The sequence below is a fragment of the Oreochromis aureus genome, linkage group 15 (genome assembly GCF_013358895.1).
Source record: "Oreochromis aureus strain Israel breed Guangdong linkage group 15, ZZ_aureus, whole genome shotgun sequence".
In the NCBI taxonomy this organism is placed as follows: domain Eukaryota; kingdom Metazoa; phylum Chordata; class Actinopteri; order Cichliformes; family Cichlidae; genus Oreochromis; species Oreochromis aureus.
Window position 1 is genome coordinate 26,838,876 of NC_052956.1, and position 16,803 is coordinate 26,855,678.

The 16,803-nt window shown below is 37.9% G+C and overlaps 1 protein-coding gene across 1 annotated transcript; it reads left to right on the forward strand.

Annotated features, from left to right (window-relative positions):
* Window positions 1-6,465: 6,465 nt before the first annotated feature.
* On the forward strand, window positions 6,466-9,316 carry LOC116330860 (adhesion G-protein coupled receptor F1). Its single transcript, XM_031753309.2, has 6 exons — window positions 6,466-6,592; window positions 6,713-8,122; window positions 8,266-8,307; window positions 8,531-8,590; window positions 8,770-8,836; window positions 8,915-9,316. The coding sequence occupies exons 1-6, from the start codon at window positions 6,482-6,484 to the stop codon at window positions 8,983-8,985; spliced, it is 1,761 nt and encodes a 586-aa protein (XP_031609169.2). The 5' UTR covers window positions 6,466-6,481; the 3' UTR covers window positions 8,986-9,316.
* Window positions 9,317-16,803: the final 7,487 nt, after the last annotated feature.

Consider the following 16,803-nt stretch of genomic DNA (forward strand, 5'->3'; position numbering starts at 1 on the left):
GCAGGCAGGGCATACATGGAACACCATAACCAAGTGGCCGGCTTAGTATACAGAAACATCTATGCCGAATATGTCCTGGAAGTCCAGAGGTCAAAATGGGAGATGCCCCCAAGGTTGGTGAAGAATGACCAAGCTAAGATCCTGTGGGACTTCCAGTTGCAGACGGACCAAAATGGTGGTGGCTAACCAACCAGACATAGTGGTGGTGGACAAACAGAAGAAAAAGGCTGTAGTGATAGATGTAGCGGTTCCAAATGACAGTAACATCAGGAAGAAGAAACACGAGAAGCTTGAGAAGTGCTAACGGCTCAGAGAAGAGCTCGAGAAGATGTGGAGGGTGAAGGTAACAGTGGTCCCAGTGGTAATCTAGGTGCAGTAACTCCCAAGCTAGGTGAGTGGCTCCAGCAGAACCCAGGAACAACATCTGAGATCTCTGTCCAGAAGAGCGCAGTCCTAGAAACACCTAAGATACTGAGCAGGACCCTCAAGCTCCCAGGCCTCTGGCAGAGGACCCGAGCTTGAATGATAGACCACCTGCAGGGGCGAGAGGGGAATTTTCATATTATGTGTGTGTGTGTGTATACATATATATGTGTTAACTACACTTTTACTGTGCAACCTCATTGAACCCTTTATGTTGCCAAGACGTTTATATATTTTAGTTCAGAGTTTAAAAAAAACCTCACACACTAGACCAGAGGTTCCCAAAGTGTGGGGCCCGCCCCCTAGGGGGGGCGCAGAGCCATTGCAGGGGGGGCGCGGTATGAAAAAAAAAAAAAAAAAAAAAGAGCGCTTGGACTGTGGACAGGTTTTTGATGGGGCTCCCACATAAACGCAAAGCAGGAGATGAAGCATCGCCAAATATGTTTCCAAACCAACTTCCTTCCAAGCCAAAGACAGAAAAATATGGTGAAGCATATCTTCCCTTTGGCTTCACCTGCACAAGTGCCGAGGTAGGTCTCCCCTGGAAAATTAGTTTCCCTGCGTCAGGAGCAGGCGCTGGGCTCTTCAAATCACGGACAAACAGGATCCCACATTCTTGATTTTTAGTTCACAAACACATCTTGGAATAACTAACTACTCCTGACATTTTGGACATGTTAGCTCTTTATGCAGTAAAGTTACAGTGGGATACAAATAATATCAGGCTGATCCTGCCGTAATTTGTTCCCCCGGTTCAAATCACGGACAAACAGTATCCCACAGCTGTTTATGTGTTTAAACCCATTTTGCACAGAGAGACATTTTTGAAAAATGTATTGACAGCAATGTTGAATATTATTACACAGGAAAAAAAAACAGCTACATGTAAAATAATTACACCATGACGCCTCTGCCTTTCTAAATGGAGGGAAAATAACGTGTGTATATGTAAGCCTGTAAAACCTGAAGATAGTCAGATTAACAGTAACAGTATTTTGTCTCTATCTGCCATTCTGCACTTCATCTCATGTAAACAATAACGTGGCACACAGCGTGACGTGAAAAGAGGCACATACCTTTGACGTTGCGTGATTTAACTCTGTAATCCTCGTCCACACATAAGCAAAAAGGAAGGAGTTTAAATAATCTCCGTTTTCGGTGAATCGCAACGCCGTTTACGTGTTGACGAAAGGCCCAAACGCATAGAAACAGCTGAGTTTTCAAAAATACCCGTGTAGGTGTGGACGCAGCGTAAACGAGTTAGTAGTATATTTTATTACTACCTGTAATTTATTGCCGTTTACTTGTATTTGCTTAATTGTTTACTAAATGTTTGAGGTGTGAAATAAACCGCAATAGAGTTTGTAAACAAAATATGGGTGTGTGTGTTTGGAGGATGTGTTTGCTGTTTGCGTGGGGGGGGGCAAAAAAGAAGAAAAGAAGATTTTCCTTGTAAGAAAGGGGGGCCTGGCAAAAAAAGTTTGGGAACCACTGCACTAGACCACAAAAGAGACTGCCTTTCAACCTAAAGCACCTCATTCCTATAGATCAATGTTTCCCAAACACTGCTGATCAGGTGTGCCATGGAAGATTATCTGGTTCCACCTGATTAGTACTCTAAGCGATCAGCATGAGTACTGGGCAGAACAATTACATTCTCTTCCACTATGGGGGAGTACAAATACCTGCTCTAATTAAATGGGTTGCCAACTGCCAGTAAAATAGAAGAAGACGAAGAAGAAATTACATAATAGTCATGCTGTGAGATGACGCTGCATGTAATACCAATAGATAAATATTTGAAAAGAAAAAATAGTTAAATCTGAACTGAGTCCTGGAGAAAATTCTGATCCAGATGAAGGCCCTAGCATTAGTAGTGATCAAAAAAACACAAAAAAGGTATATTCGGGACAAACCGAGTCAATTCCACTATACCTGGTGTACGGAGAAAAATGATCAATATGCTTTTAGTGCAATTTTTGTTTGGTTGTGTGCAGTGTGGTTTTTCTAATGTGAAATATGTGCCGTGGTTCCAAAAGGGTGGGAAACACAGCTACAGATGACACAATTAGTGTCATGGTCCTGGGTCATTTGACCCAGTGGTTTGAGTTTTTGTCTTTTGATGTAATTTTGTATTATCGTTATGTTTAAGTTCATTTTGTTAGTGGCGAGTTTATTCTATATTTTGAATTGTCTAGGTGAATTGTCTAGCTTTCCTAATAGTTGTTGTCTATTATGTTCCCCTTGTTTCTTTTTCCTCTATGTCCCTCTTGGTGTGTTCAGTGTTTATGTGTGTATTCTTGTGTCTTGTTTCCCCTTCTCTGTTCCCATGTGTTTCATTCCTTGTGTTTCATTCCATGTTCACCCTGCCTATCATGTTTATCCATGATCCATGTTCTCTCCTGTCCCCTTTCTCTCTCATGCTCCCTCGCCCTCTCTTGTCCTCTCTCTGCCCCTTGTGCTCCCTAGCTGCCTCTCTCTCTCTCTCTCTCTCTTTAGTTTCTTGTAATTCCGCAGTTTAACTCAGAAAACACAGCTTTTGTTGCTCAATGGAAAATACTACCAAACTAAAGTCCCACCTCTGAGTCTACATTTTTGTCCTGTCCTACCTGCTTTAAATTCTACACGACAATTAGACTAAAGAATGTTTTACTACCTCAAATATCTAATAGTACCTGTTAACATTTTACTGTGGCAGTTATTATTAATAACTTTGGATTCATGGAAATCGTTTTACACAAGTTGTCCTATGTTGTCCGAAATGAAAAAAACAACAACAAAGACAACAAAAAAAGTTGTTTTCCCATTGTATGTTTTTTTAAAAAAAAATTTCTTCTTTACATGTTGTCTTTTTAAAATAAACAGGAATTAATGTGAGCATGTCAGTCACCTTAGACAAGGAATATATAACAGATTATAATAATAAATCGAGTTCTGCGTACAGAAAGCTTGAATCAGAAATTAATTCTGTGGTAAGTTTTTTTTTAGCACCATATCAAGTTATATTATTTATTATTCTTTAATGCTAATGTCATTATTGATATCTTTTCCAGTTAAAGGCCCAGTATAGTGATATAAAGGGGTTTATCCAAGCCTTTGTGACAGGATTCAGGTATAGTAATTCAGGAATTAACAAAAGAAAAAAATGAAATAGGAGTTAGAACTGATTTTACATCATAACGTCGGCTTCTGTTTGTTCTTATAGAAAGGGAAGCATTATCACCGACTTTGTTGTTGAGGTAACACAAGTTGATATGAACGAAATGGCTAAAGCAAATAAAAACTTCACAAATGCCATAGTTTCTGTGGCCCCTGTCATCAGCTCAGTTACTGCGCAAGTCATTAGTAAGTTAAAAAAAAATTAAATTAATTTTTGCTTAAATTGATTGAGTTACTAACTCACCTTTATTTTTTTACACAAGGTTCATCTTCAATCCAAACTCCTGCTGAGACTTATACTGGTAAAAACATGATGCTGATATGTGGACCCAATAGCACTGAGAATATTGACATTGGACCAATTTCTGGTTCTGTTTGGAAATTGAATGACCTCGAGATCATGTCTAGCAGGTTTAAAATAGTCAATCAGTCCAAGCTAATAGTTAACAATGTCATTCCTGAAGATGCTGGTAAGTCAAAGCTAATTTCATTTTAATAATAGTTGTTATCCCCAAATAGCTGTTACCAAGTTACCTCATACCAAGTCTGCATTTCACATATTAATAATGGGAAATGTGTATTTTATTTAAAACCATAACAAAGTGTACCTGGCTGAATTTGCTTTTTCAGGCTGATGGGGACAAAATCTTATTTCTGCATAGCCATCATGTCTACATTAACAATTTTATATCCGTTGCCATCTGTTTTGTATAGTATGGTATTGTAATCAGCAATGCATGCTTCTCTTAATCACAGGACGATATGAATGTATTCTGAATGGGACAAACTTGTTTTTCATTCAAACGGGAGTTGTAAAAGACGGTCAGATCAAACAAGCTCCCAATATCCAACTACAGAGTGAAATTCATGTGTACTGCAAAGTGGGACAGACACAACCACTTCAGTGTTGTGTGCAACCCCCTTATAACGTGAACTGGTATAATGGTTCAACACTGTTACCTTCTAGTAAGTAAGAGCAGTTGCTGAACACTCCACAGTCAATCTAAGCTGGGACAACAGCTATCAACAATGCCACATTGATAACAATGTTAAATGTTCACAGAAAATGCTGAAAAAAACTGCATCACATATGATTATGAAATAAAAAACTGCAGTGGCTCACAGGAAGTTTTTTGTAAGGTTAATGAATCAGTAGGTTATGAAAAGACAACAAAACTGACATTTTTTACTGAAGGTAAGAGCAATGTTTGTAAATATCAAACATTATTATTATTATTGTTATTTCTTCTTCTTCTTCTTATTATTATTAGTAGTAGTAGTAGTAGTAGTAGTATTTTTCTGCTTTGCTGTTCTAAAAAACTAATTTGTTGATGATTACAAGCTATTAAGTGCAATGACACTGAGTATGGGGCTGGAAAAGAAGGTGACACAGCAATCAAAAGCTGTAATGAAGGTCAAGAGGGGAACAAGACTGCAAAATGCCAGCAAACAGGACAGTGGAAACTTTTGGAGGACAGCTGTGTCATAATAATAATCAGTCATTTATTTGTTGCTTCACAAGTAAGTGACCTAGAAATATACAAAACTGTTCAGTGTATGAAAAGGAATACTAATAATGCACCTTGAGGGATCTGGGGACTGGAGCACACTTAAATGGATATGTAGGTGAAGAGAACAGAAGTGATGTTTGGTAGTTGTGGTGTTTAGGTGAGATGGATTTTGTGAAAAAAAATGGAAATGACTGTGGTGAACATATACTTGAAGAAGAGGGAAGAACATATCTTAACATATCTGCTGGACAGAAGAGTACAAGAAGACTTATTTGTAGGACGACAAAGTACAGGAAAATATTTTTAAAAAGAGGTTAGCAAAGAAAAAGTGAGTCTGGGGAATGACACAAATAGAAAGCTGTACTGGGAAGGTAGAAGTCAGTGCGCCCCAGGGCAGCTGTAGCTGCAATGTAGCTTGCCATCACCAGTGTGTGAATGTGTGTGTGAATGGGTGGATGACTGAATGTAGTGTAAAGCGCTTTACTTAGTCTCTAAGGACCCCAAAGCGCTATACAAATACAGGCCATCTTTTTTTTTTTCAAGTACAAGGTGGTAAAGAAAAAGTTTTATAATGAGCTAAGTGAGGCTGGACACTATATAAGGAGAAAATGCATTGTTTTTCTGTGCTAACATTGAGAGTGTGTTTAGAAGATGGAAAGAGTAATTTAAGGAGCTGATAAATGTATAAAATGAGAGATGGTGGAGGACAGATGGATGACAGTTGGTGAATTAGGAAGTGCAGATAATTAATAATAGCACAGTACATGAAAGGTGCAGCTTAGGTTGAGTGGTTTGGAGACAAAGCTGAAAAAGACCCCCAAAAAACCCAATACTGAATTATGCATAACTTGTGCTGTGATTGCATCTCTGACTGTTGATTTACTGGCAGGAAATTGAGTTCTGTGTCACCCACATATACCTCCAGAATCAGGATAGGGGATTTTGTTCCCTATTTTATGATGTGTACTTGTGCTTATTCTCTGTTGATACTTCTTTTGTATTACAATGATTTATATATTACAATGATATTATAATGATGTATATGTTGAAAATACTTTCAACATATACATGGCTTGTATTAAGGCAGACAACCTAAATATTACTGTTTTCTAAAGGTTCTTCAGCTGTAGCCTCAAACGAAACTGAATTTTAAACTGAATAACAAAGCAGCAAGTTTTGCAGATGTGCGGCCTGAAAGTTCAATTAAATACTGTTTGCAAAATGCATTTAATGAATGTTTGGTTCAACATTGATCAGGAAAAGCTCATTTAAATGCTGACCAAATGCTGATCACAATCTGCTTCTGTGTTTTCATCTTTTTTATTCTTTTTCAGGACTTAAATGTCAAAGATGTTCCAAATTTTGTGGCAAAACTGCGTGAAACTGTCATGAATGATTCAAATAAAATAACAAATTCATCTGCAACAATATCAACAATTGTTAACATCCTAAATAACATTGCAAATGTTTCCAGTAATGTCAGTGAAACTGTCATTAAGGTAAATCTTGCCGTCTATATTTGTAACTCCTCAGGAAAAGATCTGACAATGAAGGTTTCTTTCTTTTTTTCTCTTTTTGTGGGGTTGTTCCCTAATAATATAACATCTCTTCATCTACAGGATGTACTAAACACAGTTGATCTCATCATTGGTGATAATGTGAAACATTCTTGGGAATTTCTGAATGGAAAAAACAACAATGCCAGCTCACAATTACTAGGTTCACTGGAAACACTCACCAGTGGACTGGGTGATATATTTTCCATAGAGACTCACTCGATCATACTCAACAGAACCACATTCAATAACTCATTCAATAACAATCTGAATTCCGACCTTTCCATAGAAATTCCAAATACCAACATTTTCAATGTCTTTATTACTACAGTGACTTTTCCTACCCTTTATTATGTTATGCCAACAAGGAACTCCACTTTTGACATCAGTGTCATCAACAACAATAACACCAACGGCAATGGAGCAGTTGAAATTAACAATGTAATCAATGCTGTTGTGGTGCTTGTCAAAATAAACGCAACCATTCCAAATGTTACTCTGAGCTACAGAAAGCTAAACAGCTCTCTGTCACAAAACCCACAATGTGTCTTCTGGAATTTCACTCTTTTTAATGATCTTGGTGCTTGGGATGACAAAGGGTGTACATTTGTTTCTGATGAAAATGACAAAGTAACCTGCCACTGTAACCACTTGACATCATTCTCAATCCTGATGTCAACTGACATCCCTCTACAATTTGTAAAAGTGTTAGATGTAATAACTTATATTGGTGTAGGGATATCTTTGGCAAGTTTAGTTATATGTCTCATGATTGAAGGATGTGTTTGGAAAGCCATTACCAGAAACAGTACTGCATTAATGCGTCATGTTTCCATCATTAACACTGCCCTTTCTCTGCTCATTGCGGACATCTGTTTCATCATTGGTGCCGCTATTTCTAAGAACCCCAGTGAAAACCCTGAAAAGAACTATAAAATTCCAGTTGGACCATGTACCACAGCAACATTCTTCATGCACTTTTTCTACCTAGCTCTGTTCTTCTGGATGCTTGTCTCAGCCCTTCTTCTCTTCTACCGGACAGTTATGATCTTCTCCCATATGCCTAAGTCAACCATGCTGGCCATTGGCTTCAGCATAGGCTATGGCTGCCCTTTGATTATAGCTGTGATTACTGTTGCTGTCACAGCTTCTGGAAATGGATACATAAGGGAAAATGAAACTTGTTGGCTTAACTGGAACACGACAAAGACCCTGCTTGCTTTTGTGATACCTGCTCTGACCATAGTTGTTATCAACATTTTGATAGTCATTGTGGTCTTGTTCAGGATAATGAGAACAGGTGTCGGAGATACTTCCCAAAGAGATGAAAAGCATACCTTGGTTGTCATTATAAGATGTGTGGCTATTTTGACTCCTTTATTTGGACTAACTTGGTCCTTGGGAGTAGGAACTATGCTATCTCCAACAACTCTAGGAATCCACATTGCCTTTGCATTTTTCAATTCACTACAGGTATTGATAACCATGGAAATATAAGGCAGTACATTTTTAAAAAAACGTTTTGATAAAATATTTTTTCAATGTATGTATGTGTGTATGTATGTATGTATGTATGTATTTATTTATTTATTTATTTATGTATTTATTTATTTTAGGGTTTCTTCATTTTAGTGTTTGGGACACTATTTGATTCAAAGGTATGCTGATTAAAAAAAAAAATTTTGTACAATACCTGTACAGAAGGAGCATTGAGACCTTAATGTAACAGCATTAGCAGTTCATGGTCTGTGTCTGTGGAATTTACCATGTGATAAATTTAAAAATAATAATAATAATAATTTCTTTAAACATTTTTTTTTTCAGCATTTCCAAAATTCTAAATAAGTTTTCACAAGGTTATGATTTTGCTTATCTCTGTAGATTCGTGCTATCCTCTCAGGGCAAGTGGCTACACCAAACACTAGCTCTAATATAACAAGGGTATGTGTTTTAGGTGTGATTATTTTTGTTACACAGTTATCTGCTATTTAATCAGTAGTCCTGCAAATTGTTATGAAACTAACTATATCAAAGCAAAATATAATATTGTAAAAGAACTGTGAACATGCATTTTATTGAATCTGCTAACTTTTCCACTTCATTCTGTGTTTCTACTGTAGATCACAAGTCATGACATTTCTACTTTCAGAGGAATGGATTTAATAAATTGGCTCAGAGGGAGACAATGTAAGCTGTTTTCCATTAAACATTTTGTTTTTTCTTTAATCAGCTGAATTATCAACATTTTTGCTTTTTGTCTTTCAGACATATACCACGTTTCAGAGGCTGTAAACTCAAGCCATAGTGCTGCATGTGAGTCATTCATGCATGTCTGAATGGTTGCAATTAATGGATTCCTTTGTGTTAAAACTAGTATAGCCCAGCACTGAGAAAGCAAGTATAATTCGTCCGATACGTAAAGTTCAGTTGCATGATACTATAAATAAGACTTTGAAACAGTTTCATTAGGAGTTTGCACTTGTTACTTCTTGTAGCAGTTTTTACAGCATTTAGCATCAGTAAAGGTGCACAAGCATCACAGCAGGTACTAAGCAGCTTCTATGAAATTGTATTCTATATTATACACTCTGTTGTAAAATGTTTCCAGTTGTCATTTTAATTGCATTATGTTATTTTCTCATTAAAAACTTGCCATCAATGCCTCTATTTAATTTCTTGTTTTTGGTTATCAGTGATGTTTGCCATTTGCATAGCCTATGTTGAGAAATTTTCTGAGAGGGTCAGAAATAAAACAACCTCAAAAAAATAAACAAAATCAAATCAAAAAGGCAGGCTTCAAGGAATAATTTTTTTTAAATTCATGTTGTAATAAATGGTCATTTGTACAAACAGTTTGAAAAATTAGATAAATTTAGCTATATGTTAATAAATTAACACACAACGAACATGTATAAAAATTCACCTATTTTTGGTGGGGTTATTGCTATTGTGAAAAAGATCTTTCCTAATTTAGAACAGAATATACCTGTGGATTGCTGGTATTGCTAATGATGTTTCCAGAGTCCATACTGTTTTAGTTATAAAGCATCCGCCTTTACAAAGTAAATACTAATAAAAAGCACATTCTAGAAAGACAAGGTTTATTTTTTTTTATTTCTTGTGGTTGTAAAGCTCCTTAATGCTTAGCTGTTAACTCTGAATAAATATCCACTGAATGATTAGTAGTGCTGAATTACTACAGGAATTATGACTTGTCAATAAGTGAGGAAGAAAGGGGTGACAGCTATAGAAATAAGTTTGTCAGCATTATAAACATTTTGTATATTTCAGCTCAACTAAGGCCTAAAACATCACTGAATTTTAGCAGAATTGCTAAAACAGAGAACCCAAGTAAAGAGATACAATTAAAATATTACACTTTATTATGTTTGCATCTGAGAAACATAATCTAGTAATGCATATATCCAACCAACAGAAATGATTCCAAAAAAAGAGAAGAACCTGTCTGTCTATAGCTTCTTGTTTCTCCTGTCAATCAAAGTGGACCTGCCTTAAATTTTAGATTTCCATGTGGAAACTGCATAGTAAACACCTTAGCTTTCATACTGTTTACAGTCTGATGCAATGACATCATCCAGCAAACACCTCTTCTATTAAAGGTGTGAGTGACTATGAGTCCCTCAGGTGTTACACAGAGAGATTGTCTTTTCCCCAAGGTGTGTTGTATGTGCAAACAAAAGTATTACTCAATAACAATAAGTTTTTTTTACATGTGAAATGTTTTAACAGTTCTACAGTAGAAAAAAAAATCTAGCAACAGCAGAGACATGAAATGCTGCCATAAGTGTAAGTGTCAGTGTTATTTCAGTTTCAGGATGTGAAGAAAAACACAAGAGAAACACAAGGGAAGAAAAACACAAGAGAACTCTAAATTATTTACTCACAGATCCATAGATAGATCCATAGATTTTTTAAAAAAAATCAACAAGTTAGTTGATTTCAGGTGAAAACACTGACTTGGCCATTAGGTTTTGTATTAGATAATCTTTCCCTCATTGAGTTAATGGACTGCTGACCTTTTTTTCTGCTCTAAAACTCTTGAACTGACCTAAACTATGATACTACTTCCACAATATATTACAGTTGAAATGAGGTTCTGACATTATTGTGCAAGATATGATAGTGTCCTAGACGCTAATGTATAGACACACTCAAAGTTTCTTCAGAAATGTTCTTTTCTAGTTAATGTAAATGCTGTTTAAGCATCCAAAACAAAAGCACTTTTTAAACTACCATTTCTCAGTTAATTTTAGTGGTATAGAAAAAAAAGAAAAAAAAACCATGTCGTGATCCAGCAGCATCTCCTTGTGCTCATAGTGTCAAAAGTTTGTCAGTGAAACCTATTTTAATGTGACAACCATTTGTTTCTGGGGATATAGGCAGTGATTTTCTCTGTGCTTTGGCAGAAAAAAAACATAAAAAACATGCCAATACACCACAGTCCAGGTCTGGACCCAAATGCTGTCCCATTCAGACCGGGACCTACAACCAAAACAGATTTAAAACCTGACCGGGTTCAGCGTCTGAAGAAATGTGATACCACTTAGCCAATCAACTCTGTGCATTTGGGGTAAACACTGGGACTCTTCAGTGTCAATGGCACGTTTATAAATGAAAAAAACAGTAGAAAGAAGAAGAAGATACTATGGTGTGAAGACGTGTTTCCCGGGGCTCCGCAAAGCAGTGACAAAAATATTATTTTAAGACACATCCGCACTTTCTATATCAGCCTTGTGGGCTCTAAGTAACCCTTTTTGCTGCTGGGCGCCCGTTTTTTTTTAAAGTTTTTTTTTTTTTTAACTTTTTTACTCTTGGAGGTCGGGAAACCTGCTTTTGACAACTTCTGAGAAAGGCCGCATCTGAGGCCTCGGAGTTTCCTTCCTGGTTGGCTGTGGTGGCTGCAGCAGTAGTGTCCGGTTTTGCTATCTTCATGGCCTTTCCCTCCACGAACGACAGCTTCCCTTGCATTCTGTCACCAGTGAGGGCTATGGGTGGGCCGCGTGAGGACAATCAAGTTCTTTCACTAAAAGTCCCACCATTTGCCTCTTCTTTTTTTTTTTTGCATAATGGGAGATAAGAGGAAGCAACGGAGAAAACAGGGCCAGGCTGATGCGGGTGATTCACAGAGCCCGGAGCTGGGACGCGACTCTCAACGTGACGCGGCTATCACGGAGAGCAGCTACAAGCAGGGTGCGGGCGCACCGCTCAGCAAAGTCACATTTACCAGAGCATTGGAGATTTTGAAACGGGACATCTGCAACAAGCTTGACTGCAAGATTGATACAGTTACCCACACACTGCGGTCAGAAATATCATCTGTGAAGGCTGAGTTTAAAGCTGCAATAACCACCTTACAGGCCACCATTAATGCTCAAGGGACCACCATTAAAGATTTGGAGCTTTCAGCTACAACCTGCAGTGACGACCTGACTTCTCTTCAATCTGCTGTAAGTGTCCTAACGGAGGAGTTCAGACAACTGCAAGCTAAATGTGAGGATTTAGAAGGAAGGTCAAGGCGGAATAACATTCATCTTATTGGCGTCCCCGAGGGTTTGGAGACATCTAACCCTAGGGAGTTTATTTCCCATCTCCTGCTAGTTCGGCCTGTTCTATCCTGCGGAACTGAGGGTGACACTTCCAGATGGAGCTGTACGTAAGTTTACTGATCCTGCGTCTGCCACGGACTTTGCCAATAAGATCCTGGGGGGCCCTGCCTCTCAATACACATAAGTGTCTTAGCCCATTAGGCTGATATGTCCATCTTGGTTAACTTCTGTGAAATATTTTATTTTATTTTTTTTCACTGTATTTTATTTTTTTTTTTTTTTTATGGTATTTTATTTTATTCATTTTTTTTAAGTAACATACTTATGTTTATTTGAGGTGAGCTTGATTTATAGGATCTGTCTTGATTTGTCTTGTATTGTAAGGAGCTTGAACTCAACTGGGACTTTGAATGGTTGGGAGGAAGTGCTCAGAGGTGTGTTTGGTGGGGGGTGTGTGCATCTTGTTCGGGAAGATGCTTCAGCATTTAGGGGGAAGTTTGGGTGTTCTTTAAATATTAATAACCAACAAGCAGGTCACTCGTTTAAGTTCTGTAGCTGGAATTGTAAAGGCCTGAACCAGCCTATTAAAAGGAGCAAGGTCCTTCATCATTTGCAATTTTTGGGCACCCAGATTGTGTTTTTACAAGAAACACACCTAAAAATTTCAGATCATTTTAGACTTCGTAAGGGGTGGGTGGGCCAACTGTATCACTCTACATTTAAATCCAAAGCTCGTGGTGCTGCCATTTTAATACACAAATCAGTGCCATTTGTTTCTTCTAATGTTATAGCAGACCAGAATGGTAGATTCATTATTGTGAGTGGTAGTATTTTGAACACTAAATTCATTTTTGCCAACATCTATGCTCCCAATTGGGACGATCCAAACAAAAAAAAAAAACAAAAAACAAAAAGAAAAAGCACCAGTTCCCTATTGGTGTTAAGTGAACCATGTTGACCAATAAAAAAAATTATATGGCAACATGTGGCATTTGGTTGTTTAGGAGGAGGGGGACATTTATCTCAATCGGAGGTCACTAAAATCAGTGTTGAATTGGTGTAACTTTGCTGAAACAATCTCGGACTGTAGTTTTCTCTGGTCCCCTCCCCAATCAGACCAGGAGTGACTAGCCACATGTTCACCTTAAATTGTTGGAGCAATTTAAGGTGATTGAGTGGTGTCCGAAAACCAATGTGGGATTTACAGATAATTGGGAAAGTTTCTAGAGGAATCCTGGTCTTGTTAAGAGAGACGGGATCCATCCCACTTTGGATGGAGCAGCTCTTATTTCTAGAAATCTGGCCAAATTTATTAAACTCCCCAAAATGTGACCAGAGTCCAGAGTTGGGACCAGGAAGCAGAGTTGCAGTCTTATGCGTCTCTCTGCAGCTTCTCTCCTCTCGTTATCCCATCAAATCCCCACCCCCTTAGAGACAATGTCAGCTCCCAAACAGACAAAAAAACAAACTGAAAAAAAAGAACAAACTGCGAAAAAAAATGAAACATAAAAAACACACAAAGAAAGAACAATGCAGTATCCACATCTACACCAAAGAATAAAACAGTGAAATGGATTATTAAGCATTAGGTCTCTCTCTTTTGTCTCTTTTGGTACATGAATTAATAACTGATCAATAAATCAATTTGCTCAGCCTTACAAGAACCTAGTTACAGCAGGATGATTATCTTAGTTTAAATGAATCAAAACCCCTGAGTCATACTAACTAACAGAATCCTCTCAGCACAGGCCAAGGTTATTAATCAACCAAACATCAAGACATTTGAAAGCTTGATGCTTAGCCTTGTCCATCCAAGCAGGAAAACTCAAAAACTAGTCTTATTTGTTATCATCTATCGTCCACATGGGCCCTAGAGTTTCTGTCTGATTTATCAAAGTTTTTATCTGATTGAGTGCTCAGCTCAGATAGAATAATTATTGTGGGTGATTTTAAGATCCATGCAGATGCTAAAGATGAAATCCTCAACACGGCATTTATGAGACTAATTTGGCTCCTCTGAAAATGTAAAATCAGAATCAGAATCAGAAAGACTTTATTTATCCCCAAGGGGCAAGTAAGATACAACAGAGCAGCATGACGTTGAAGTTAAGGACAAGCCATAAACAGGCAATAAGAGTGAGATAATAAATACACAGAATATACAGTATATACACAGTTTTAAAATTAAAGTCTACTGAATAGGTGAATAAATAACTGTAAGTGACTAAAATTGAGTAAAGTGTCGGCAGTATAAAAAGAGTGTAGTTTATGTTTATGGGTGTGGAAAATGTTCTTATCGGCTGGAGTTAAAAAGCAGACTGGCTTTGGGGACAAAGGTGGCTCTCCTCCTCTCAGTCCTGCAGGAAATGCAGCGGAGGCGTTGCCCAGAGGGGAGCTATTGAAATGCGGGGTGAAGAATGTGAGAGGGGTCATTGATGATTTTGGCTGCCTGTCTAAGGGCCTGTTGGCTGAAAACCTGTGCCAGAGTTCTGACAGGCAGTGTTACTCCCCTCGAGTCTTAATAAAGCTCAACTTGTTCTTTGCTTTTAAACTGACATTTATTTCGGACAGGAGGATTCTTTGACATGCCTTAACATGTAATGACAGGGCCGTGCAGAGACGTTTAAAGGGGCGGGTGCTCCAAGCTAAAAAGGGGCACATTGAACCAGGTTGAATAACAACAACACACATTCATCAAGAATCTAATATGGGATCGCATCATACTACATCACTGTTGTGAGGTGGCGACAAGGCAAAGCAAATGTAGCCGATGAATTACCTGATGGGTACAATGTTGCTGTTGAGGGGTTTCTGCTGCTCCTGCTGCTGATAGTGCTGGAGGGCTGTGCTGATCTGAGACTGTAGACATTCAAAAGTTCACAGGAGAGACGGGAGCTGATTAAACAAGTGTCATGAGATAATAACAAAATGCAAAGATTGTGCTTGGAACCATAAGGCAACAAAAAACTGTGAGAAATAATTTAGGCTCTGCCTGTGAATCACTCTTTGCTTCTCTTCTTCCTTCCATCCCATCATTTCATCTATCACTCTCCACTTACTGTCTATCTGAAAACAAAGCACAACTTGCTATTGCAATAAACTATGATTTAATTATCCACACCTAACAACTCTTGCACTTAACCTATAATAAAATGATGACAAAAAATAATGTTATAGCACTGTCTTTAGTAGCCTCACACAGCTCCTACTGTTTCCTCCTCATGTCCTTACCAGCCATGTCTGGACAATGTTATATCATGAGTAATATGTTTTTTTTAATCCATCTAAATAAAACACACACATGCACACACAGTGACATTTTAGACCTTCTTCAGAATACTGTATATACTATGGGCATCATGGTGCTGATCCAGAATCCTTACATTATTATTTATTACTAGAGCTACAATAATAAAGCAATGAGGAGGAGGAAGTAATAAATATGAAATAAGCAGTGTTGCCAACTTAGCGACTTTGTCGCTATATTTAGCGAGTTGTTTTTTTTTCTTAAAAAAGTCGCTAAAAAAAGACGTGAAAGCGCGTATCGCTTTTACTCTCAACAAGCAGCGGGTGCTGTAACACAGTCAGTTCTTCTTTTACTCTTACTCTTATGCTGTTTTGTGGATCACAAGGTTTAAAACTACTTATAAACACACACAAACACAAAGTAACTCCACCAGAGTGCCTATTTCGGATCACTTTTGCCGGTCCAAGCCCGGGTAAAGGAGCAGGGTTGGAATTGTGACATTAAAAAAAACAATAATTGCTAAAAGAAATTTAATTTGTAGTTCTAAATAAACTCTAAATGCATTTAGGACGTTTTTTACTCACTTTATGTCTCTTCCACGATGTTATTTTTCTCTCCAACAACATAGGTTACAATTATATTAGCATGACCAATTATGCAAATTAGGTGATGACAACATTTAGCGACTTCTAGCGACTTTTAGGACAACCAATAGCGATTTTCCTTACTGAGGAGTTGGCAACACTGGAAATAATGTGTTTATGATGATTCCATTTGTTTCACTATCCACTCTGTGCAGGCAGAAAGCTTATTACATTTTAAACTGTAGAGATTCAATAATTTTACTGCTGTAAAATCCAAATTTTGTCTTATTTAAAATAAAAATCTAATACTAGAAAGGGAAAATTTCAGAAGAAATTTTATGTGTGCCTATGCCGCTGGTAATCAGTGTAGTTTGCCATTCATACAGCTACAGAGAGCAAAACTCAGCAGAGCAGCCATTCTCCACCATGAATTATGATAAAACAAACACACGCTCGCGCCACAGATGACAGCTTACAGTTTTGGGTAAAGATGAAGTGACTTTGTACAGCCCCGATTTGCAGGCGCTGTGCACACAGGTTCATGAGCAGAAGTCCCATTGTACCACGGCAGACCCAACAATGTTTGCATGAACACGCTTTGAAGCATTATGTTATGGACCACTTTTCACACATGGTTGGTGTACCCACACAGGCAGCTGTAGCTTTTCAACTCATAGCCCAACACACACCCAAAAACAGCCAAGAGAGCACAGACTTTACACCCGTGGGTCCACCTCCCTGCAGCGGCACTGCAGA